This window comes from Cygnus olor, chromosome 2, assembly GCF_009769625.2.
Source record: "Cygnus olor isolate bCygOlo1 chromosome 2, bCygOlo1.pri.v2, whole genome shotgun sequence".
Taxonomy (NCBI): domain Eukaryota; kingdom Metazoa; phylum Chordata; class Aves; order Anseriformes; family Anatidae; genus Cygnus; species Cygnus olor.
The window spans coordinates 6,522,333-6,546,557 of NC_049170.1; the positions used below are offsets into that span (position 1 = coordinate 6,522,333).

At 43.8% G+C, this 24,225-nt stretch overlaps 1 protein-coding gene across 2 annotated transcripts in view; it reads right to left on the reverse strand.

Moving 5' to 3' along the window:
* Nucleotides 1-6,475: 6,475 nt before the first annotated feature.
* ACVR2B (activin A receptor type 2B) overlaps nucleotides 6,476-24,225 on the reverse strand; it is a 92,898-nt gene continuing 75,148 nt past the window's right edge. The window contains exons 3-11 of one of the 2 annotated variants that reach the window (XM_040548886.1): nucleotides 23,051-23,160; nucleotides 21,557-21,708; nucleotides 20,096-20,239; nucleotides 18,870-19,013; nucleotides 17,880-18,028; nucleotides 13,459-13,573; nucleotides 11,634-11,772; nucleotides 9,589-9,719; nucleotides 6,476-8,420 (exon numbers count right to left, since the gene is read on the reverse strand). In XM_040548886.1, coding sequence (XP_040404820.1) covers nucleotides 8,226-8,420; nucleotides 9,589-9,719; nucleotides 11,634-11,772; nucleotides 13,459-13,573; nucleotides 17,880-18,028; nucleotides 18,870-19,013; nucleotides 20,096-20,239; nucleotides 21,557-21,708; nucleotides 23,051-23,160 — 1,279 coding nt within the window. In that variant the 3' untranslated portion in view covers nucleotides 6,476-8,225. Of the gene's footprint in view, nucleotides 8,421-9,588; nucleotides 9,720-11,633; nucleotides 11,773-13,458; nucleotides 13,574-17,879; nucleotides 18,029-18,869; nucleotides 19,014-20,095; nucleotides 20,258-21,556; nucleotides 21,709-23,050; nucleotides 23,161-24,225 lie in introns of both variants that reach the window. The other variant, XM_040548885.1, reaches the window with a different exon arrangement.

Consider the following 24,225-nt stretch of genomic DNA (forward strand, 5'->3'; position numbering starts at 1 on the left):
GGTTACTGCAAACTCTTATGTATACTCTATATATACAAGTTAAGTAACACAGCGTAATAAGACTTAGCTATTTATCCTAAAACTGATATACACATATTTCACTACGCTAGACAAGTCTTAGGATTTTTATTTTATTTCTTTAAATAAAGCACAAATTTAGAAGTAGCTGGTAAAACTTACAATAAGATGGTTTAAAAAGACAAATGGTTAGGGTGAGATTTCTTTCTGCTGGTGCCAAAACATTTTCTTGTGAGTTTTGTACTATGCTGTGTTGTTTAACTGTATGTGTCTAATGTTACATGCAGAAAGCTCTTTCCACAAGAATTGACATCAAACTGTACTTAAGTCAACTTTACAGTATAAAATTTGTCAAACTTAAGGACAAATGTGAAAATATTAACAGGTGAAAGATCAGGCTTTCAACTCTATCATGAGGATCATGCAGAATTCATAAGCAGATAGTTTGAGCAGATTGACAATGGCATTGTGCGGACTTATGGCATAGAGTAGAGGTCAAGAGTGTTACTTAGTTTGCAGTAACCACCTCCTTCAATTCTGATCCACTAACACATTCACTTTTGCATCATACTTATTCCATTGGAAGGCCAACAGCATTGCAAAATGCCTGCTTCTGGGAGATTTTAATACGTTTGCGAATTATTTACAGAGATAATCATAAACCATCAATAACCGCAGAAACATTAGATGAAGAAAAAATGGGGAAAGAGAAACAATTTCTTTTCTTACTTTAAATTAATTACTATTTGAGTTAGAAAGTTACTTTTTTGGCTAAGTAAAATGAAGACTGTAGTGTGCATCAGTTACATAGATACATAAAAAAAAAATAAAAAAAAGACTTTCTTGGGGGGAGATTTATATAGTAGACTGTTAATGAAAATAATGTTTTTTTGTTGTTGTCATTTTTCTCCAGAAAAAATATCCTGAACCCAATTCTCTTTGGCAAAGTACCATTAAGGAGAAGTAATTGTGGTTGAAGGCCTGTTTTTATGAGAAGGTTCTCCGGAGAAGGTAGTTGGAAAAAAGAAAGGGCTAAACAGGTATCAGGTCTTGCCAACATGTTTCCTGATACCCAGAAATTGTTTTGATGCTTAGTCCACATTCAGGAGCTATGAGTCCTCCTCCAATTTCCTCCTCCTCATGGTTGTTGTTTTTTTATTTGGTGTTTTTTTGTTTTTAATGGGAGTGGCAATCCAGAGATGCCAGTGACTACTGAATTAGAATTTTAATTGACTAGGATGGTTACTGATTAAACTTCAGTTCCTTAGAATGGTGGAAAAGTTGAGTAAAGTATGGCCAATGCCCTCCCTTTCACAAAAAAAAAAAAAAAAAAGCTAATGAAGTCTTCCCAGAATATGCTAAAGTTTTGCAATACTAACCTTACTGGAATGTTGTATACTGAGCTTTACTGTTTTTTTAACAACTGGAAAGATTAAGAGGCCCCTGCTTCAAAATGGGCCCTGAAATGCAGATATAGTTTGAATCACATCATCTGCCCCATTAAAATACTGAAATAAAAAGGCTAACAAAGGAAGCACTTTGCAGAAAACACTTTCTTAATATATATCCAGCACAATGCCATTATAGAGCTTCAGAAAAGCCCTTTTGGTTTCAATGTTGGAAAACAAAAGTTTTGCTTTTTTCCTTCAGTCCTTGGGGATCACTTTCCATTTATATATATATAGCACATACATGTATATATGTATATGATATATATATATAAATACATAGCAAGGTTCCTGTTTGTGTATGTTACAATATTGTAGTATCAAGGAGAATCCAGATAGCAACACTGTTTAACATGAGGTTTGAGGTAATCGGTTCTTGAAATACCTGGATCACAGACTGCATCCAGAAACAACAGCTGGGCAATGAAAAGTGTTTTTTCAGACAGAAAAAACTAGTAAACGAAAATAAAAAAAAAAAAAAAAAGAAAAAGAAAAAAAAAAGCTTACAGCAGTTGCTTTTACATGGAAAAATAAAGGCACAACAGAATAGCATTACATTTCAGAACAGCTGGATGGACATAACACAAGTATGACCTCTTTCTGTGGAAGTGTCCCGACAAAAAGGATTACTGCTTACTTGATTAGGTTATTACTTCAGTCAGGGAACAGAGCTTCACCCAAAGACTAGAATATTAGAAAAGAAGTCCCATGTTAGTGAGTGAGGGTATTGACCAGGTATGTTTAGAAAGTGCTCCAGGAACACACACACTCATGGTCCCACTGAATTAGATGCCAACTCTGCCCCGGGCTTCCACAGGGCCAGGACTTCACCAAGAACAGAGAAGTAGGATTCAGAAATCACAGGAGCTTGCTCTGAATCGTTCAAGCACTAATTTCAAAAGGCACACTGTCAGAACAGCTTTCAAGTAGCACAACATATTGTTTGGTTTTAGGTTTTATTCAGTTAACTTTTACCCTGCCGGCATTGTGCTGTCGAGATTAAGAGAACCAAAGACTGGAGTGATTTTTAGGTCCAACAGGCAAAGTTAGCTTAAGTGAAAAGAAAATATTTTAAAGTTGTTTTTTTTCTTTAATACCTTTAGAATACATTGGATTGGCTACACAAATTAGGAATGCTCTTTTTCTAAGTAGGACTTTGGACGTGACAGTGTTCCTTTTCCTTAGTGCTTCTGACCCAGACAGTAAAATCTGACGCTGGGAACACAGAGCACATCTGCATGTTCTGGTGAAGTCTGATTATTGGATTATTGGTGTCACTTCAGTGAGAAGGAACTTCTGGGAAATGCTTTTATCAAGACTCTACTGGCAACAGCTCCTTACAGATCATATTGTCAATGCAGCAAACGCAGCTGCTATAAACGGATATGGCAGCGAGTTAGATCAGCCCAACTATTTGGTCTCAGTAAATTTTTAACACCCTGACTTCACAACTCACTGCAGCATCATGGCATATCTCAAAAGACACACTGTTCACACATGGATACTTGCATAATTACATGAAAAAAATTCCTGGTTAAACTGAAGATGGTCATAGAAAAGCAATAAGCATTTTTAGCAGAAGGGACGTGACATGCACAATAACCTATTAAACATATACTAAGTGCCGCCCTCAAAGCATGTCCAAGTACATCCAAACTTGCTCCTCACACTGGTTTCAGGCTAAATTTGTTCTACCCTCTAGACTTTGATGTAGTGCACACTTATTTTAAACTATATATATATATTTATTTGCTGCGCGTACACAGACCTTTCTCCCTTTTCCCTGCAGAAACATATTAGACATTACAAAAATAATTTGTGGTATAAAAGAATTCTCACACAATGTAGAATTTTTGTTTGTATATGTAACTAAAATATATATATATATATATTTCCAAAAGTAAAAAAGTCAAAATGTCCTTATTTTTCTCTATTATATAGTCTATTTTATTTACAGTGTTACCAAACAATATTCTGTATGTAAAAGTGATAGTAGTTTGTGGGACACTTCCTGCCTAGCAACTTCTCAAGGGGAGTGTGGCTTGTAGAGGACTGCAACAACAGCACTGTCACAATATTATCAACCAGCACCTTTCTCTGCCATAGCAGTTTCTTCCTGACTAAGTGAAACCAGATCTCTCACCTGCAAAACAGGTAAATTCTGACAGTCTGCCTAGAAAGCAGCACAAGAGGAATAAAACCTGTGCTCTCCAGTTTTTATGCTATGATATTAAGGGGGGTCAGCATTCCTAATGGCAAACGCCTGTTCAACCAACCTGGAAACCCCACTCCAGCAACGCCGGCATTCAGAGGACCCAAAGCTGCTCCCACTGAACTGAACAACAGAAACAGCGGTGAATCACGAGACCTAAGCAAAATGCAGTAGAGTTACTGGGGGGTACTCACGTACCTTTTCTTTGAAACAAACATAAACACAAAGACCTTGGCATTTCCATAGGTGTAACTTTACCAAGCATAGTTTATTCTGTAAGAAAATTTCAGCCAAAGAATGAGGCAGAATAAAAAAGTGCTTTTCTTTTGTCTTCACTAGAGAAAACGTCATTATCAGGACCAGCTGAAATCCTAAATCAGAATAACGAGTAGGCCAGGTATCACTTAACTGATGGTTAGACCAGTTAATAGCCTTCTCTTAAGAGTGTGCACAGATATTTCAACAGGAGCCACATACAGTTTCCAGCCTTGCTGTACTAATGCAATTGCAGTAGCAAGTCACAGCTCTATCACCTCAAGAAAGCAATTTTAGCTCCTGTGGTATTTCCAGTCTCAAAACGTAAGCTTAAACTTCCTTCACCTAGGAAACCGACCCAGCCAGTGCAATAAATTAATAAAAGGAGTGAGACCGGAGAGAGGGGAATCCTGGCTCCTCGAGTCATAGAGAATTTTTACCAGGATATTCATGGTTAATATTTACCTAAGAACTGCTATACAAGAGAAGAAGTTCAACAATAAAATTCTGCGACAAAATTTTTAAGAGCTACTTCCTCAAAATCAGAATGGGAAGTGAAATTTACTGTTTGGGAAGTAACATAAGATGTGTTGTATCCAGCATTTTCAAGGGAGTGTTAAGAGGAAAAGAGTCACAATTGCTTATTACAGCTACACCTATGGATGTGCCCTGTTGCTGACCTGGAAAAAGCTTCTGCAATACCGAACAAAACCAAAATCATGTTGTCAATGAAAGTTCAAATGCTAGATTAGCGATGAGGAAACTATTTGCTTGACAGCTCAAGTGTTTAAAGACCAGTAAGTTAATCAGAGCTTGTCTTCAGTAATAAAATAAATAAATACCAGTTAAAAGAACAACTTTAGCTAAACCAGTACAAATTTGTAAATAGGTAAAAGTTCAGGATTTCCTTCTCTGCTGCGGTAGCAAGACACACATACCAACACACATTTAAAATTTGTAACCGAGCACAAATGCATTTTGGAAATTGTTTTTAAAATCAGTTTCTGAACCCTGCTGACAAGATGATCTATAAGGAACCATTACTCCAGGTAATACAATCAACATTCGGTCAAAGTTTGTACAGTTCCCCGCAGTAAGGTAAGCTACATGTGAGAATTTTTGTTTATGCTTTCTCAGAAGAGACGACTTAAGAGACTGTCTAATAGGCTATTAAAATCATATGGCACTTTCAATAAATACTTTAAAGCTTCTCAAAGAAATCAGGATAAAAAAGCAACTGCTGTAATAAGCCTGTTTTAGCCATTACACATAATGCTGAAGGAAAAAATCCAGAACAGCAAACAGATATTGACAGTTAAAAGACAGTACAGCTTTTTTCTTTCTGCAGCAGTGTGAACCAGCTCCCATTCCTGGGGAAATGGGAGCAAGCCCACCTCGAAACAAGCATTCACTCAGTCTTAACTCCGCTCTAGACTCCACCCCAACCCTTACATCACTTCACTTCTAAAACATAGTCACATTTTCATATAAATCTCAGTGCAGAAATGTATTAGAATGTGAAAAGCGCTGATCCTGCAAACCTTTACGACCATGCTTAACGTTAAGTGAGCGATCAATGGCATGCCACCAGAAAAGCCACCCACACGCTTAATGTTCAGCATAGGCACGCTGCAGCATCAGCCCCAAAGATGTCAGCCCTCACCAGCGACATCAGCTGGGTCAAACTGGTGTCCTTCTGTCCGGTTTTGTCACGGTGTTCTCAACAGAATCACATTAAGGAACAGAAACTTCCAATCCTACACACGGAAACACAATTACATGTGTGTACATACTAATATGCAATATACATTCAGTAACTTGAAAGAATAGGTTAAGACTTTATTCAGATAGACAAATTAAGGCAATTATCTTCATGTCTCTTCGAGATAAAGGACCGTGTCCTCATTTGTGACCTCTAGGTTTTAAAGCTATATTTTTCAAGAGATATATTTCAATTTACTTTGTATTTTCTCCATATTTTCTCCAATTAGCAATTTTGTTTGCTTAGTAAATTACATTTGTGCAAGGGTCCACATTGGCAATTTAGCAGTGACAACAAGCCCAATTCATCTGTATAGTACAGACTTTTTACATGTTTTTTTTTTTTAAAGGGTGATTAGTTCAGGACTGCGTTTTGGCTTAACACAAGAAAAAATTTAGAAGTTCTGGCCATCCCATGGACATAACTTTGTCAGTCTAGCAAGACACAGAATTCATGTTATATTCAAAGACCAAAAAAAATAAGAATAAAAAATAAAAATAAAAATAAAAATAAAACAATAATAACAATAATAAAAAGATGTACTGTCCTTTCACTAAAACAGACAAAACAAAAACAAAACAAAGCAAAAAAACACAGAATGGAAACAGCCTTCACAAATAAAAGTGAATAATGCCCAGGTACCTTATATAGGCAGTTATTCTACAACTGTATACAGTTATTTACAATGGTGCTTTATAAAACAAACAAACAAAAAAATGGTAGCACTTCCTAAAAGATTTTGGAACTTTTTTTCTTTTTTTTCTTTTTTTAAAACTCCCTTGTCATAAAAGCCAACTTACATTAAAATATACTTACTACAAGACAACACAACTAACAAAATATATAATAAAACTCATACAAGTAGAAAATTCTGAGGTATTTCTGGTTTGAGGTGGTCTGTGGTCATGAAGTTTTTAATTTTTTTTTTTCAGTTTAAACCTCGGAAGCCACGTAACGTGTGTGTGTGTGTGTTTTGTGTTTTTTTTTCTTTTTTTTTTTTCTTTTAACATTGCATGTATTGCAAATTAAAAAAATATTTCAATGTTGAATCAGCAGCATTAGGAACATTCACTGACTAGAGCGAGTTTATGGCATAATAAGAGTAACGGTATTTTAGAATATGCACCACTTGAAGACAAAAGAGTTTAGTCACAGAGTAAGGAGAAAGTAGCGTCAAAGAAACCAGTCTGCGAGATGCCGTGAGAATCGCTGCTGCTGCTCAGCTGCCTCGGCAGTCTGCAGCTGTACAGTTCCTAGGCTTCTGGGATGCTACAGGAGCCATCTGCCACTGGTTCAGGTAATTTCCACCTCCCTACAACCCCAAATTAAAAAGAAAACAAAAAATTTACAGAGCCAGTTTTCACACTTTTCCTCTTTCCACCATCTGCACCGGTGGCTTGGGCTGGCAGATAATCAACCCCGAGGCCAAATTGCCTGAAATGACTCACGCTTCAAGCGAGATGCAAATTTTTTTCCTATGTTCCAGTATTTTACCAAAGTGCTTCTGAGAACGCACTTTCCCACCTCTTCCAATTATGCTGCTTAAAAGCATCCTTCCCGTTACTATCCAGAGTTGAAAAACAAAAGGTAATCATAGTTCTGCTTTTTTTCTTTAACCACCCAAGCCCCAGAAGCTGGAGGAAGGATGAACTAGCGCCTTGCTTACAGCCACTGGCTCTTTAACTCAGCTTTCTCCATACGCTGCAGCCGTTAATACTCTGCCCAGAAATGTCCTTCCTCTCCTCTAATGGTTACCTGAGAAGTAGCTCCATAGCAAATGATGTTTCCCCAAATGCTGCCAAGTCCAACGTCACTCTCCCCACCCCTATTCTACGCTCCCCCCTTCAATTCTACCACCAAGAATTAACATTCTCTGCCCAGTTACTTTTTTTCCATGTTACAATGACACCCGTTAGATCCGTAAAAGACACATCTGCTGTTTTTTTTTGAAGCTCACTTCCAAAAAGAACCCTAAAACAGAACGGAACCCAAAAACCAAAACAAAATGGGGAAAAAATCCTTTTGAGGAAGGTGTAATCTTATATAACAGTCTTAAGTTTCCTCCAAAGTTTGCAGCATTGCATTTTCTAAGATGGTAGGTGATTTTCCTTTATGTCACAGATGCTCCGCTCAGAAGACAGACCGATCAAGAGAAACCCAGAAAACTGAATAAAAAAAAAAAAACAAAAAAAAAAAAACGAACTGAAGTGAGTTTGTTGAGGTTCTGAGGTACCTGCACCTTTTCTGCATTCATTAGTCGGCACCTGAATGCTTGCTGAAATGTCCATTTTTTTAATACAGTAGAGCAATGTGCTGGTAAAATTGATCCAATCCAAAAAAATAATAATAATAATAATAACAATAATAATAAAAAGTCAAGATAAAATAGCAGCTGCATTCACGTGTTTGTTGGATTTTTGCGGTTTTGTTTTTTTGTGTGTGTTTTTCTTTAAAACTTTTTTTCTTTTCTTTTCTTTTTTTTTTTTTTTTCAAATCCACTGAGTCTGGAAAGACAAATGTGAACCAGGACTTAGATACTAGACTCTTTGGGCGGCAAGTCCACGTTGGTGACGGACGTCACGATGGAGACGAGGCAGTCCGAGGTAGTGCCGTTTACGGATTTGCGGATCTGAGCGATGCGCTCCTCGACACAGCCCGCCGAAAGCCGAGCCTCCGCATCGTGGTCCCAGCACTCTTCGATGGTCACGCAGAGCTGCGCCAAGCCCTGTGGAGAATGGAAGAAAAGCTAAGCATCATTTCTCCGTGGTACGCAAATTAGCATGAGATTAGCTTTAAAAATTGCTTTCACTCTGTTGTTTTCGTTTTCTAAGCTTCTGGTTTCTAAGGCTGTAGGGTTTGGTCATATCCAGCTTTTTTCATAGACACAAAAGTACTTTTTTTTTTTTTTAATAACAAAGTATATCACGAGATTTAGCAGTTAAAGCCTTAATAGACAAGCCATGATTCCCATGATAACACCACCAGAGCTGGCAGTTCTGTATCAGTTACTATGAAGCAGTTGTTTTGTTTGCAATCACTTCTGTAGATATCCAAAAAATACCTGAATCCAACACTGCTGGAAGAGCACTGCTCATATTTGAATCCCACTCATCCAGAAACTGGAACAGTCAACTCTATCTACACCCAGCAGCTCTCCCTGACGTCTAGGCAACGAGTTACTACACCTGAATCTAGCCCAAACAGCAGCAGTTTGGCCAAAACAGAGGCATTTAGCTTCTTACTGAAGCCCTGTGAGATTTCATGATCTGCTCACTTTCCCAGTCTGAAAAATCAGCTCTTTTATTAAAAACACTCATTTGAAATTATCTACCTCTGGGAAACCCATGCTGCATTTTACCTCATTGTCTGTTTGCCTTCACTTCTAATTAATTTTTCCTCAAAAAATTGCTCAAGTCTTGCATGCTATCTGGGTTGTGAGGAACATGTCTCCGATGGTATGGATCATTCTCTCTTCAATATCAAAGGGACTTTATTTTCCATTCTTTAATCATATTAAATGAGTCCTACTAAACAAATGCACAGCACACCACGACACATTCCCCATTTATTTGCTCCGTCTGATTTTAATCAGCCAGTTTACCCTCCAAATACAAAAAGGGACAAACATAAAGGGGAATGTGAAGGTGCCATGCAAGCCCTCATTCCCTGACTCTCTCTGCAGGAGGCCACTGTGCTAGGACAGCACCAGGGAGTGGTGAAGACATGAAGGTCACCTGCAGTTTAGTTTGTGCCTCAGGGCACCTCAATCCTGCCAGATCACTAGAAGATTTTCCTGCAATTTTTCCCTTTGAAGCTAACACATGATGCATAACCGCATCCCTTGTGCCCCTCACGCAAGAAATAACTTCCCCCGTTAACCAGGAGAGACCTACAGGGTGTTTCAGCCAATGATCCTTGAACACGGGGCGCATCTTCTTGTGAACCACCACTTCTTGCAGGTCCTCAAGGGATGGGTGCTGACCTATTTCTTCTTCGAAAGGCAGCATGTATTCATCCACCGGACCTGAAGTGCAAGCAAAGGACCGGGTTAGTACAGAAACAGCCTCTGTAGAGCCACAGCCTCCACAGAGCCACATCTTCCTCGTGCACAAGCTGTGGCTCCAGAGCAACCTCAACCCACTGCAGCAAAATAACCTAAAGAAAGGTTTCAGCACGAGCATAATTTCACTTTAGGCACTGACTAGCAAGGTCAAGCATTTACAGTGCTTGTAATCTCTTCCTTTGTCATCTGGCTTGTTCATAGATTTAAGTCAGCCCTGACAGGGTAGAGCCAGATGCACTTGTCCCAGGTACCAGCTCCTCACTGCAAAATGATTTCTGAATGCTTTCGTTATACCTGTTACGGCTGTGAACTGCTCTGGGCTCCAAGAATAAAAAAACTGTTCTGAGTGCCAGTGCAGACCCTGGACTGCAGCAATAACTTCTGATCATTGAAATGTCATTTGGCCTCTGGCAATGTGGAGATGCCCTCTTAGAAAAACGCAGCCCACCTTAACAAATGGGCTTTCTCAGGGTGCTCAGTGGCATTACTTATGATTTCTCAGTAGTGAAAAGTGACCTCTTGCAATAGTGGGAGTAATTCAAGAGGGTCTTTCCAGAATAAAATAAAAGAACCGACCACTTTAGCTGGTCATGAACTGTGACACCAAGAAAATTATGTTTAGGTAATCTGAAAAAAAAAAACAGTCACTAAAACAGCTTATTCTTGTAGACACAATGCCAGTCAGTAAAACAAACTGAAGTGCTTGTTCCAACAGATGGCACGATAATGCACATGACCTTCCATTCCTCTTCCTCAAAGAGGAATCAAGACTATAAAGAGCTGCACTGGTGATCTCCAAGCCAAACCTACTGATAGTACAACCATGCTCTCCAACTAGCCTACAACTGGAATTGAGTCAATGCTCTGTTTCTGAAGTTACACTCACTGCCTTTCAACTTCAATGAGCAAGACAAGGCCTGTCTGTCAATGAAGTCAACAATGCTGACCATAATGATGCAGCAGATCTGTTAAATAAGGTTTTGTACAATATCACTTCTGAGCTAAAAGTGCAGATAGGGTTCGGCGTAACTCTCCCTCAGCCCAAAGAAAGTCTTCCCTCCGATTTAAAGGTGCTGTGTGTGACACTTGGAGTATCCTGGCCAGCTACTTCCAAAGCAAAGTTGAAAGGGGATCATAAAAATAAAAAGCAAAAATCCACATAGATATCTGGGGGGGCTCAACTGAGAAATCTTATTGCTGCCTCTAATAGAGACCTGCAGAGTGATCCTGGGTACAACTGCTTCACCCTGCTATGCTCTTACGTCCCTGCTCCTCTGGCATTTTATCTGGTTAGACAGGAACTTTTTGAAGAACCACACTCCTAGGCTCACATCCGAATTATAATCAAGTTCCTCTGTGCTCCTACAATATTAACGTCAATGTCTGAAGTGCAGGTAAGGTACTATTAATTCACAAACTTGATATTCAGTCCAGAGCACCCATATCTACACAAGTAGAAGTTGGAGCAGGCAGCTTTGGAGATAGTACAACAAAACGACAGCTTCCCTGACCAGAGGCAAAGTCCTGCAAATAGCAAGGATGTAACCAAAAGCAGATGGGCTACTTGGACAGAAAAGATGACCCATTTTGCAGCATCATTTTAGGATAAACCCCCCTGTGAAAGGGGACACCGTGAACTTTGATGGTATTAAAAGCACTTTGAGACTTGAACACTACAAAGGTTATTATCCACAGAAAATGACAGCTTACATTATAAACGAAGCAAATGAAAAACAGGCTAGCAGCCTAATAAGAATATGCCATTGATTATTATTTTTTTAATTATTATTTATTTTTAACAAAGCCAGGCCCGTTCTCTGAGCCAGCAAACCATGCTGAAACAGAGCCGTGCCTGGGGCAGATCTTTAGTCTTACCATCAACTGCTCTACATCTGGAGACTAATTCCCACAATACCAGTCCCATTGCATACATGTCTATTCTCAGGAAGGCGTCTCGTTGGAAGTTGATTGCTCCCTCTAACACTTCAGGAGCCATATACCTCCTTGTTCCCACCTACAGAGAAAGAAACAGCTCGAGTTAAATTCCAGTTGGGTCCGTCAGCCTCCGTTGGTCAGAGATGAATGACAGCTGCTTTCATTAGCCTTAAGGCTACTTCTGCCAAATTTGTACCTCGCTCGAAAGACAACCAAAAGGGAGCTGTTTCTTCTGACACCGATTCTCATTAAGCTCACTTGAGCCTAGATAAGCTACCTGAAGGAAAAAGCCAAAGAGCATGGCTATGTGTGTCGTATACATTCAGCGTACGCTATAGGTCTAATTCAGATGCAGCGAGGCACAGCGAGTGGGGATGAAATCCTTTGCATCCCACTGCATCTTGCTCCAGCAGCACATGCTGGAGGAGAAAACGCTGCCTTTGGAGACACACACAACACCCCGAGGTCAAGCCAGACTTGGTTATTGCAGCCGCTGAAAGTTCAATTCCCTTTCTCTAAAAATACATATAGAAAAAGAAAAAAGAAAAGAAAAAAAAAAAAAGAAGAAGAGTAGAATCAATGTATCCTGAAATGGTAGGAAAAGGTGTTGGTTTCAGAGCCCTGGATAAAATCATCCGCAGGAATGGTAAAGCACAAATCCCCCCTGCCCTGACTTACCAGGGTCTGGTTTGGAAAAGACTCCCTCTCCCCACCACACAGCATGCCTGGGTGCGTTCAGCCCAGGCAGAGCCATACAAAACTTCTCAGATATTCATGGCTATGTATGGGGCAGAATCATAGCCCATGATGTAGGAGAGAGGAGAGCACAGCAAGGTGAAAAGCACGTTTTTAATATGGGAGCTGAAACGCCTTTTAATATTTTTCTTTAGGGGTTTCTCATCTGATCTTACTGCTACCTGAGGAATTGGGCAGAAGGGGAAACGTAGATGTGAGAAAGCACGGGAAATGCTGGAAAAATCCAAAGAAAGGTGGCAAAAATGAGGAAAGCTGTGAGGAGATAACCTGAGGTAAGGGTAAAAAGGGGAGATGGCATTGGAGACATGCATTCCTAAAACCCAGGAGGTGCCCGGAGGAACGGCTGCCCTTGCTGCACCCCTGCCCAGAGACACGGTGAGGGGCCACTCGCTGCAGCTCACCGGTGGAAAATCCCAAACTGATCAAAACGCAGGAAATTGTTCACACAGCGCAAAGCCAGCACGCAAAGTTCACCGTTGCGAAAGGTTACCCTGGCAGCGAGCCTGGCTGAATTCTTGAAAACAACTCTACAGTTTTAGGAGTGTTAATGTTTAATACCGAGGCAATAAAAGAGTCATCACGTTCCGTGTTTGAAGGGAGAAGTCGCTTGCCACCAGGGCCAGGACAGGTTGCACCTCTACTTGTACAGAAAGTGCCTGTATTGGAGGAAATTAAATGCACAGAAGCGACACTGCAAGGAAAAGGTGCATGGGGGGACAGGGGAGATGTCATGTTTGCACCAGCATGTAGGGGTGGGTTCCCATCACACAGGGCCAGGGGCTGAGAGCTGCGGCTGGGCTCAGGGGTGCATGCTGCTCCCGTTCTCCTTAGGTCTCACTCTCCAGGGTCACGCTAAAGGGAAAAAAAAGGTGCTTTCCCCCATATGAATTACGCAAGGAAGAGGAAAACATTCCCGTAATCTCCCTGCCTCCAGTCTGCATCTGCACAAACCGCCTCTACGCACGAGAAGCTGACTTTTTACAATGTTATTTTTAAAGATAAAGATTACCTGTCCATGAGTGTCCCCTGGAGGTTTTCCAGGTTCAAACCGTACAGCTAGACCAAAATCGGCCAGCACTGCCGTCAAGTCGTTCTTCAGCAAGACGTTTTTACTCTTGAAGTCCCTAGAGAGAGCCAAGAAGCGAGTTTAGGAGGGTTTATTACGGCACGGGTCTGAATCACAGAGCAACACACCACTTTGTAACCTCTACATTTAGCAGCCCTGGGTGGCATCAGCTCCTTCCTTCCTTCCCCAGCTGGCAAATTCAGCTGCTCCCTGCTGCTGGGTGTCCGTGAGATGCCACCAGGCAGCCCCGTGCTGCTGGGCTGGGACCAGACCTAACCCAGGGAAGGTGCTGAGGTCACTGCTGCCACCCTGACCCCGACCACGCACTTCTTGGGTGCTTTTGTTGACTGCCATCACCTGCTGGAAACAGGGGTGACCAAGGGTGGCATCGGTGCTGCACTGCCACAGCGGTGGTGTCATGGGGGTGCTGGCAAACAGTTTCTCTGAGCGCTGTGCTCACATGGTGTGAAGGTCTCCAGCCCTGCTCTCTGCAGGAGCTCACGCTCGGCAGGAGGGTGCTTTACAGCATGTTTCGGGCACATAACCCTGAGCATCCTCAAGCCCTGGGTACCGGGGGAGTGTGATCGGTCCTCGATGCGCTGCCCAGCCATGTGGCAGTGCCACCTCCTCTCCCTGCCCAGAGGGGAAGCAGGGCACAGGGACAAGCAGTGGGGCAAAGGAGGGAGAGAAAGCACAGCTTCAGGACAGGCAAGCTGCAGAAGTCCTGAGGAAATTACCAGCAAAATAAAATCCAGATAATGAGTCTCCCACCCACAGCCTGTGTAGGCCTTTGCACCACCGGATAACTCCGTATCCCTCCCATCCCCTCCAAGAGGTATCAAAGGAAGAAAGAAAGGGCTACATATTCATCCCATTTAGAATAGAATAGAATAGAATAGAACAGAACAGAACAGAACAGAACAGAACAGTTTCAGTTGGAAGAGACCTACCAAGATCACCAAGTCCAACTGCCAGACTACTTCGGGGCTAACCCAAAGCTAAAACACATCAGCATGAGCATTATCCAAATGTCTCCTAAACACTGACAGGCACGAAGCATCAACCACCTCGCTAGGAAGCCTGTTGCAGTGTCTAACTACCCTCTCAGTAAAGTTTTTCCTAATATCTAGTATGAACAGCCCCTGATGCAGCTTTGAGCTATTCCCACGTGTCATTAATACAGAGAAAATCAGGACCAAGCCTTCCTTGGGAATCAGCCACAGTCTTCTATTACACTTCTGCTTTAATTGCAGGACTGACTTCCCCTGGTTGGAAAGCAAGCAGGGGAGGGGGTGAGCCCCCACGGAGACGAGCTGCCGGGATCAGCCCACGCAGCTGACCAGTGGGTGTCAGCCTCTGCAGCGGACAGGATGGCACTGTGCTTGAAGATGACTTCAAGGGGACATTTGGGTCAGCTCTGTGCTGCAGGACTGCTGTTTCGGGGCAGCTCAGGTGAGTCTGCAGGAGCCGGGGAGGTGGGGTTGGATGGCACCGAGATGACTAACCAGCCCAGCCTCGTTCCCTGGGCTTCCCACATTTTCATCTGAAAAGGAATGTTTGGCAATATAATTAAATTACAGACCTTAGACAGCAGATGGCAATTGTCCTGTATGCTCAGCATTATAATTTCCCTATCATCAATTCACTCAGTGACCCTGCTGATTGCAGGACATTGCAGGCCTGCGCAAAATAATTAATGAGGGCAGATACAATTGTTCCGCGCTAGAGAGACCTGTCAAAATTCCTTGGGAAGAGAGAAACTGCTGGACCAGAGAAAAGAGCTGCTGCCTGTGGCCTTGGAGAAAGCATCACGTGCAAAACTCATCCTGTGTCACCCAACCCTGATTCTTAGCTTAAAACATCAGAAGGTTTGGCCAGAGTGCAGCAACATAGCAAGCTATCTGCAGCACGAAGGGCATTGCTGGCTCGGGGATTAGCACGGGGGAAGTGGGTTATTTCCCTTACAGCTGTGAAGCTTGAGAGAGGAATACAGGCAGGGACCCCCAGCAGAAATCTGCCTGCTGTGGCCACGGGGTTTCCAGGGACACAGGGCAGTCTTGTAGAGCCTGCAAAACATTTGCACATCTCTGTTACACCTGAAAACACCCCTAACCTACTACTTGCCATCTTAGAGACCGGCTGCTTCCAGGCTATAGCAGTTTGCCCACAGGCTTAGAAAGCAGCCATCGCCCAATGACACAGATAAATGACTTTGCTCTGTCAGCGGTCAGCGTTAGGGGATTACACCCTCCAGGACGGCACAGACTGTGCACGAGATTTCACAAAGCAGTGGCTCAGCTGGGACCGCACGGAAATTGTGCAGCACTCTGCCTGAGCCACACCTTTCCCAGGTGAAGTGAAATGTAAAGCAGGATCATTGTATGGGTGCTTGCTGTTCCTGTCCACCCACACTGCCCTTGGGGCATGTGACAGCTACCTGCTACATCTACACATGGAAGGCAGGGATTTCCTTTTGTGCTTCCTTTTTTCCCCCATATTTCTATAAACGTCCCCATTTTTCCTTCCTTCCACAAACACCCTGAGCTGGCAAGAGTGAACTCAATGCAAACATACCCAGGACTGGGAGAAAGGCTTGATTCAACCCACACCCAAGAGAATTCCACCAACACCATTAGTAAGGACCCTAAAATAGTTGCTAGTAAAAAAGTGGCCTGAAAAGGAGAAAATACCCTTTTCAGTGTCATCCTTGAAATCAGGGAACAAGGGAGCGAGCGGACAACAAGTGGTCGGTGCGTTAACCTTATTTAGACACCAGAGATTTTATTTTCAGCTTCCACGTGGGGGCACTTTAGCACCGACGAGCGATCCCATAACCTCCATCCTGCTGTGCCGGGGCCACTGTCCTAGGAGTTTGCTCAAAGTCTGCAGAGCAGCGACTCAGGGAGTCCTAACCTGGCCTTCCAGCATCTTCGCATGCATCGTGTTAACCCGTTCAGTGACGCCCCACCTTTAAAAAGTATTCAACACTGTTTGTTTGTTTGCAGTACAAAAGAAAAGAATGGGGTAATCCAAGGAAAATCCACTGTGTCCTGAAATCCCGCTTCTGTAGGAATGTATTCAGTTCACCCAAGTGGCACGCTCTCCATCTTTTATCATTTATTAAATGGATGGGGACACTAATGAGCACGATCTGTTGCTTTAAAGCCTTTCTGTAGCTTTTCTTTGCTCCCCACCCTCAGGAATTTTCATGCATACACCGCAGCCTTTATTTTCATGGGGACAAATGTCAGGGCCACGGGGTCAGCCCCAGGAGCAGCACAAAGGCAGCTGCAGGCTCTTTCACCAGCCCCCAGCTCCCACCAACTTTAAGGTTCGGGGGGGCCCACAGGGGCCGGGACATCCTTTTAAAAACAGAGATCATCTTGCCGTATAGGAAGACGGCCCCATTAGGTTGGATGCAGATTGCTGCAGCTGGGCACAGGGTTTAAGTCTCTCCTCGATGAAGAGCAGTGGGGGAGCACGGCTGTGGATTACCATCCGCAGCCACACAACCGTCACAAATCCCTTCGGGAAAGCTCCCCCTCCTGCCATGCTGCTGGCGAACAACTCGGTAGCGAGGGGGTTGAAAATGGATGATCTTTAAGGTCCCTTCCAACCCAAACCATTCTGTGAATCTACGAGGTTTTAGCCAGGGCAAGGGACGTGGGACTGCAGGGATGTGCAAGGGCTAAGACAAGCATTGCTGCAACAAGGATGGTTTCACCCCCTTCATTTGGGATTCCTGCTGCCCCAACTTGTGGGCAGGGAGGTCTTGGAGGCACAGCGCCCTTCCTTTGCTGTCTCTCATAAGCACCCTGGCAAGATTTGGGCACCATAAAACTACCGTGAAAAATAAATAGTAGCTATTTTCTACATTTCTACATTTTTCTCATCAAAACCAAACGCTCAAAAGCTCTGTGGGAAGACATACAGTGGAGTTATCAGTCTAACACACGTAGGGAAGAATACGGTCCAAACCTTCAGATAGCCATACAAATACATGGATTATAATGTAACTCATCAAGCACAATCCCTGCCAAGAGAGGTTCTCCAGCAACCAGGTTCCCCTTCCTCATACACATCAAAAGAAGAGCAGAGGGCAGAGGGAAGCGCCTGCCCTTCAGACATTTGCCATAAACCACCACCAAGCACACGTACTGCTTCACAAACAAGGTGCTGATTACCTACTCTTTGCCATTTCAGATGCAGGTGAAAGAATTCTTGTCTTAGCACAGGATTTTGGGGGCTAAAAGGCATTTACTTTCCAAAAGCACAATCTCCTCCTCTGTTTGACAGCATCATTTCAAAGAGGTTGCGAGTATCTGAACAGGGAACTTAAAAAGCGTCCACAAAAGATGCCATACCTGTGTGCTATAGCAGGTTTGTGCCCTTCACCCTTGCACCAAGGGACATCTTCATGTAGGTAGGACAAGCCACGGGCCATGGTTTCTGCAACATGGCAGAGCTCATTCCAACTGATGATGTTGCCCTTCAGGTAATCTGTAAGAGACCCCTATAAAACAGGACATCGCATGTTCTTAACCACAGCCTCTGCTATGGACAGATGTGTAAACTCATCAGTTTAGAAAATGGTTTTCGTCAATGCTTGAGAAACGTGAACCTTCATTTGAGAGGGAAAAATATCACTAGCAAAAGTGAAAAGGAAGGAGAAATAAAAACCAGAAGCATTTATGAGTTCTGAGCCCTTGACAGCACAGAAAGTGTCTGATCTCCAAAACAAGCCCCAAGTCTACTCATCTGCCAGGGGAGGGAAGGAAGGGACAAAATGGTCTCAAAACAGAGCAAGTCTTACAGCTTAGGAAAAGGGAGAACCTTGCATGCAAGAAGATGTTGCATGGTATCAGCTGGTGGTGGAAATGATTGACTCAGTAGGCCTTGAATTAAACAGAGGGATAATGCTGCTGGCTCAACCCCGATTTGTGCATGTTTGTTTTATTTTAAGTATTAGTCATGTTTGATAACTAAAGCAATCCATGAAAGAGGAGGTATGCCCCGAGCTTCTAAAGCAAATACAAAGCCTATCTGCAAGGGCTGGGTTGGGATCTACGTGTGCTATGAGACGGCAACCACGGCATACAGGAGCCATGGCCTTTTGTACCACCTCTCTCTCCCCAGCTCCCACCTTTCTTCATTGTGTGTTTGTGCAGGAAAGCCTTGAAAGCTAAAGGAAGGGCCTTTGAAGAAGGGGAGCAGGAGCAGCCCTCCACAACCACCAGTGGCAGACTAACTGGACCAAGGGGGAGCTTCTGGGAGAATATTAGACACCAAATGCTGCTGCTTCACGCCCAGCCAGCCCTCTGCCTTCCCCAAATGTATGTGCAATGATACGTTACCTTGTCGTGGAAAGCTGTGATCAGCCAGAGCTCTGTCTCTAGGTTTGTCCCTCTTTTCTCTGCTGCGATAAATTGCAAAAGGTTTTCATGCTTCATGCCAGGAGTATTGAAAATCTCCCTCTCGCTCTGCCAAGATTGCTTATCCTAAAGCAGGGAGAAATGCACCATCAAAGATCACTCTTCCCTTTAAAGCAAACAGCTCCTTCAGCTCAGTCAGAGCTGCTCATGTTCCTCTTAATGCCATTCTCCAGCGTGAGGATGTGATGCATCCCTTCAAAATGAGGCTGTTTTTCTAAAGGGTAGGTGCTGGAGGAAGAATGGAAGTTGCTGTTCTCGGTCTCCCTTTTCCAAAATTATCCTCGGCTATTCCTAAAGCGCATGTTTGGGTTTAGATTCCACCCCCCTGCCCAACCTCACTGAGAAATAACATTTCTCAAGATTTCCGAAGAAAGAAGGCAGAGATAAAGCCTGTGCATGCAGCACCCAGATCTGCATTGTAGCCGTAATTGTTACGACTGCAAAATCTAATCTAGGCTCTATTGAATATTTACTAGTAGGTCACAGCTGGCATGGACAGAAGATGTGCAAATCTCCTTTAGCAACGCTATGACAACAAATACAGGGAGAAAAAATTAACAAATAAGGAGGTAGCAGAGGAGCACAAAGGCATTTCAGTCATTCTTCTCTCATTTGACTTTTGATTGCTCTACTCTTTCCATTTACCATTCCTAGAGAGTCAAGTCAGAAGCATTCAAAGGTTTCCTGGAGTGGAAGACGTGAGCTGAGAGACACGCTGCAGTGCTGTGAGCTTGCACAGTACCAGGGCTGTGCCTCTCTCTGTAAGCTGAAAATTGTTTGCTAGGTTGGGGTCTGGGTTTAGGATTTGTGTGCCAGGGCAGGACACACAAAGCCAGGGATTTGGTCCTTTGTGCACTTCGGGCATTGCAGACCGGTTTTTAACAACACGGCCATTTGCAGTGATCCTGTGGATTTCAAAATGTGCTTGTTTGCCCTTCTTGCAGCAACAGCTACCGCAGGAAGCATTCGGTAATGAGGTAACACAGAGAAAAGTATAGGGGAGGGAGGGTCCTTGAACTTTTTCCCCCAGCAGAAGAGCCCAAATACATCTTTGTAATGGTCTCGAAAACACCTCCACAGGCACTCGGAGTGTCTCAGCACTGGCAGACAGCTCTGCAAGTGAGCCCCGAAGGTGATGCCCTTCTCACCTGAATAGGGAAGATTTTCACTGCCACGTAGTCGTTCATCAGCTGAGCCTTCCACACGCAGCCGAAGCGTCCCCTTGCCTTGATCTCCAAGAGCTGCAGAGGCTTTAGGCCAACCAGGGGAGAAGGAGGTGGTGGGCCGGGGTCCTGCACAAGAGAAAAACACTGTCGCAAGTTGAAGTGGGACTGTAGAACAAAGGGGGAGGAATGGAGAGGCTGTGTGTGGGGAAAGAGAAGTGAAGAAGGGGCCTGTTATCTAATCCAAATTATTGAGATGTGCTCTTCACAGCAAGAGCAGCACTAAATTCCCTATTTCGCTTTGCAGGGTATTTGTACAGAACATATATAACAACTTGTGCCTTCAAGTGTCACTCTGTGTGTCAAACCACTGCCTGTCATCCTCTTGCAAAACCTGAATTCTCCAGTGTTTTCAAAGCAACGGCTATTTTGGGCTGTAAAACACTGATGACCTCAAGGCTACCTCCTGCCAAAAGTAGGAACTTTTTCACCTTTGTGACCAAACGGCAAAATACACCTAACACCTCCAACTGCTTTGCAGTTAATTAGGAGTGCTTCCCATAGCCCTAGCAATTGGCAGTAAACAGGTCTGTCAGCATTATAAAGATAGTATCTGTCGGGAGAACAATGCAGCCCCGACATGTGGCAATGGAGCTCTGTCCTATCTACTTTCAGCTTTGAAAGGCTCCCAGCATGGTCTGTACAGGGCAGAGGAAGCTGCTGGCCCCTTCAGAAGAAACCAGAAGGCTCAGGGCACAGCAGAGCCAGCAAAGACCAGTTCTCGATGGCTTTGGGCTGTGAGGATGACCTCCTGCATGCATTCTCTGGTGGCTCATAAAAACTGAGCTTCAACAGGGAAAAAACATCTCCTCTCACCCCATAAAACTGATAGGGACTTTCTAATCTCTACAATCTCCACTCCTCCGCAAAGTTGGCTGAAATTAGGCAATGGGTTTGACGGTTTTGGAGGACGAGTTGCCACCAAGCAGGGTTGTGTAACTCCATCCCTTAGGAATTTTGGAAATGGTGATAACCCGGTCTAAACCCACCAGCCTCACAGGGGGTGCTAACACTGTCATGGGGCCGACTGTAGCGCTGACCTCATAAAGATGGAGAAGAAAAGTTAGGCCACCTGAAAAGTGTGAAATTTGAAGAAAAATGATGAAATTGTTCATGGTAAGGGTGGTGAGGCACTGGAATGGGTTGCCCAGAGGAGCTGTGGGTGCCCCATCCCCAGCAGTGCCCAAGGCCAGGCTGGATGGGGCTGGGGGCAGCCTGGGCTGGTGGGAGGGGTCCCTGCCCATGGCAGGGGTGGCACTGGGTGCGCTTTGAGGTCCCTTCCAACCCGAACCAGTTGGTATTGTAGATACACTGAGCAGCCTCTGTGCCTTCCATAATGTACAAACAGAGGGAAACGACTTGGAGAAGCCAGAAATTTCTCCTCACCTCATTGATGTCGACGTGCCCGTAGGGGGGCTTGCGGTGCCGATACATCCAGAAGGCCAGGAGGATGGCCATTGACAGGACAGCAATGGGGAGCAGAGAGTACACCAGGATGTTGAGCAGAGAGGGCGTTGGTGGCGGCGGCTCGTATATGACTGTGAGGAAAGATCAAGGAGAACATGGGGAAGGACCCTTTAGAAGCGTAACCACACCGTGAGCTACCTGTCCAGACATAACCAAATACTGTCCTTTCTTCTGCTCCAAAGTCAACAAGGCTTAGTGGCATGTCTCATCACATCCATCCACAAGGCTCCACCATTTACTCTTTTCCATACTGCTATTACCAACAGTCCAGTGGTCCAAAGCACACTTTGCAGAATGAGCTTCCCTCTGACCTTTATTTAAGATGGGCATTCTTACTGGGATACGTAAAGGCAGAAAATTTCCTCCTCTTAACCCTTCCGAAGATATGAATCGAGCAGAGCATGAAACCCCTCACGGAGTTGCTTTGCCTTGTGCAGTGATTGACAAGACGTCAGTTTTCAGTAAAGTGCTGCAGGAGCCACAATCAAATGCACTATTCCCACAGTAGTTCTTGTTCCAAATTACATCAGTGCAGTTGAGACACAAACAATGGGAATACTAAATGGAGCCATGTTGCTATGTTGGAGACAGGGAAGGAAAAAATAGCAAGACTTGCCAAATTAAACAAAAAAACTGAGAGAAAGAATATTTGCTACTAGGTTGCTACGGGTACATTAATAACAGGAGATAATAAAAACCATGTAAACAATTAAAAACCTAACAGGAAAGCCCAGGAAAATCTGATAATGGTCTCTGGGAACATCTCAGTAAATGCAGGTAGTTGATAGCAAAAGAAATCATCTTACGGAAAAGATACACCTGCTTTAATAATTTTTATTGAATGATACTTGAATGTGAGCCTACGGCAAAAAGAACCAGCACTTTTCTATTAGCCTCTAAAGCAGGACCGACTATGACTTTTTTTTCCTTGAAGTACATCCAAAACCTCACACCCATTCCCTTTTAATCCTCAGACCAACACAACACCGCGTTTCAGCCAATAAAAAGCAAAAACTCTGGATGCCCGAGGTTTTTGGAGTCTTGTGAAATGAAAATTTAAGAAGTAGGTGTCAAAATGCCTTTAAGAGATTGAGTCTTGATCCCCCTTGTGTAAGTTACACTGACCTCTTCCTTGAGAGCTTGTAAGAGCCCACTGTGAACATCCACCACCAAGAAAACCCTATCCTCACTAGTGATGGACGAAGTGTTGGTACAACACACTTTATCCAGAGTTAAATTACACTAAAAAACTGTTCTTAAAGAACCTTAGGGAATTTGGGAAGTTTGTAAGCAAATGACAAGTTGCGTCCTGTCAGATGCATTTTTGTGCTCAGCATCCAGCAACCCAAAGTAATCACAAACTGGGTCAAGGCAAAGAGACCCCCCAGTTCCTCATCCACAGCAGTCACTCACCTTCTGGGCCGGTTACTTCAGGCAAGTGGGTGAACTTCTCATTGCAATAGTTGCCCTCGCAGCAGCAGAAAAAGACTTGAGGGTTTTCTTCTGTGGCTACACACTCCTGCCTGCGTCAGGGAGGGACACGCACACCAGCAAAGAAAAACAACGTCAGCCAACTCGTGTCTTTGGGAGCAAATGCGGACATCCCACAAAATCGTCTTCTCCACATGCCTTGTCCTGCCGGCACAGCCTGGCAGGCTCTGCTTACAGGAAACCCGGCACTCACATACCCCAGTGGATAGCAGGGACCCTTGAAAAGGCCATAAAGGAAACAAATGCTTCCATATGTACTGAAGGCATTAGATGGTGAATAATAAATAACAGCAGGCTCCGCTAAGTGAATGAGAAGCAGAAAAACAACGGAGAGGTGCCTCGCATCCTGAGTCGTGCCTCTCCTGCAGCCTGTACCTATGCTACCAGGGGAGAGAGGTGTTTGAGCATGCAATTAAAGCTTGCGCCATAAAGCTCGTATGAAGAGGGCTGTGCTAAGACTGCTCTCACAGGTGTTAGCATCCCTAACTGTACGCGCTGCAAGACACCTGCAGTGCCTCTGATTGCTGAAGGCAGGAGGGAGGCTGGAAGTTTGTTGGTTTTTTTGAGTTTTATCTTCAAGTGCCATCTCCTTCCCATTTAAAAAAATCCCATACCTGTACGAAAGCCTTTAAGGAATTCAGGTTGCAGCCCTCGCGTTTCTAATTTCCCCTTTATCAAGGCAGCCTTCTTGGCGCTGTTTCCCTCCCCGTTTTGCAAGGCGTGAGGGGGCTTCCACGTGCCAGAGCAACTCCACTTCCCCCCATCCTCCCTCTCCCACAGATCAATGCAGAAGAGATGATTTCTGCAGGGCTCCAGCAGTTCTTTCTTTCTGTTTCTTAAATACCCACTTCCCTTCCCTGCCACTTTTCGCGGCGTTGCCCTCTGCTTTTAGTTATTCCACTTGCAGAGCTGCTCTCTGCAGAGAGCTGTGTCAAACTATTTCCTGAAGACCAGCTAAATTATATGCATAACTTCCTTCCTTCAACCACTCGGAGGAAGTAGCAAAACAATCATATGTGTTTGACATTATTACTCATTTATGAACCCATGCCAAGCCTCCCTTTCTGTGGTATCGCTGACTTAATGCCATGAGGAGG